Source organism: Metarhizium robertsii (assembly GCF_000187425.2).
Source record: "Metarhizium robertsii ARSEF 23 chromosome Unknown MAA_Scf_87, whole genome shotgun sequence".
Classification (NCBI taxonomy): domain Eukaryota; kingdom Fungi; phylum Ascomycota; class Sordariomycetes; order Hypocreales; family Clavicipitaceae; genus Metarhizium; species Metarhizium robertsii.
The window spans coordinates 1-1393 of NW_011942234.1; the positions used below are offsets into that span (position 1 = coordinate 1).

At 53.9% G+C, this 1393-nt stretch overlaps 1 protein-coding gene across 1 annotated transcript; it reads right to left on the reverse strand.

Annotated features, from left to right (window-relative positions):
* Positions 1 to 431: 431 nt before the first annotated feature.
* On the reverse strand, positions 432 to 1321 carry MAA_10577 (transposase; the record flags this gene model as incomplete). The annotated part of the gene is made up of 2 exons (XM_007828575.1): positions 432 to 944; positions 995 to 1321. 2 exons carry the CDS (start codon positions 1319 to 1321, stop codon positions 432 to 434), a joined length of 840 nt encoding a protein of 279 aa, XP_007826766.1.
* Between the last annotated feature and the right edge of the window lie 72 nt (positions 1322 to 1393).

A 1393-nucleotide genomic window follows, 5' to 3' on the forward strand; every position in this document is an offset into this window, starting at 1 on the left:
AGCTGGAGGGCAAGCTAGAGACTCGGGAGTGGGTACAATGAAGAAAATACTTGTACTGGATTTCTAGTTGCCACAGTATTAGAGTGCTGCACTAAATACATTAGCGTACCCATAAAGTTCGCTGGTGATGGCCCTGGACTAGCCAGCATCGTTCAAATTGATCGCGACAGCACACACAGCGACATACACAGTGACACGTACGACGACACACTGCGAAACACACGAGTTTACCAGAACCCAGGACATTGAAACCCTTCAATCAATTTACTTATCATATTTCTAGGGAATGTTTGGGTTGTGAAGTATCACGACGACGAAGTGTCCTGTCGGCTTCCTGTCCCTGACCCATGGGTGCCGCTCACCCTCCTCCTCTCTGTGACGATATTTCAGTCCTTTCAAACTACGGTTTTTACCGTGGGTCATCATCAAAATTACGGCATTGCAGCCGATCGAAAACCTGGGATGATAATACAGCTCTCGGCTGACGACTCTCGTGACACTTGGATCTGGTTTGCTGGCGACCTCTCGGCGTGTGATGCTTCCGCACAACTTCGTCCTGCCGCCCCGCCACGGACTCGTCGACGCTTGTTTCCTCGCGACGATTGAGACGCATGTGACTGCAACTCGTCAAGCTCGAATTGAGAGCGGTCACGGCGAAGGCTCGCGTTCAACCGGCGCGTTCCTCGGCCAGCATTCTGACTAGGCTGTCGGCTCAGACCACGGCCTCGCGCTGGATGCCTGCCTTGACTCCGTTGTACAGGCTCGGCTTCGGCATCGTCATCTTCCGTATCGTCAGCGTCACTTCCTGGATTGGAGGTGTAATCCGCGATCTTGAGGTATCGCGGGACCTTGAGCTTCTTGTTGTCGGCGTTCAGGCGCGGCCTGCCTCGTGCGCTTCTGACAATAGCCGGGTCGCGAATATCAAGTAGCTTATCCTCGGCGTTCTAGCAGGCTGTTAATACTCAAGTCTTGTGACAGTGGCAAGCTGACGTACCAACGGCTTCTCGAGCCACCAACGCATAGCAATCTGGCTCCGTCTCAGAGGCGTGCCGTTCATAAGGCAATCAAGAATGCGATGGCTGCATGGTAGGCCGTATTGGCGCTCGAAGTTGCCCGTGCAAGGACGCAGCGGTTTGGGCTCGCGCTGATCAGGCAGGGCGGCGAGGGCAAAGCGATACTGCTTGGCAATAAGGTCAATGGCCTGATATGTGATCTGGAGGTTAAGTATGCCAAGCCATTCCTGCTTGAGGTACTGATTACGCTGACGCTGAATCTGTCTCGCGGCCTCTTGGCGATAGGACCGGGACTTGTTATCAATCATCGTGACAAGGGCTTGGTGGAGATAAAGGAGGTCTCCCGTGCCCGTCACAAGGTGAGACTTGACGTCTGCATG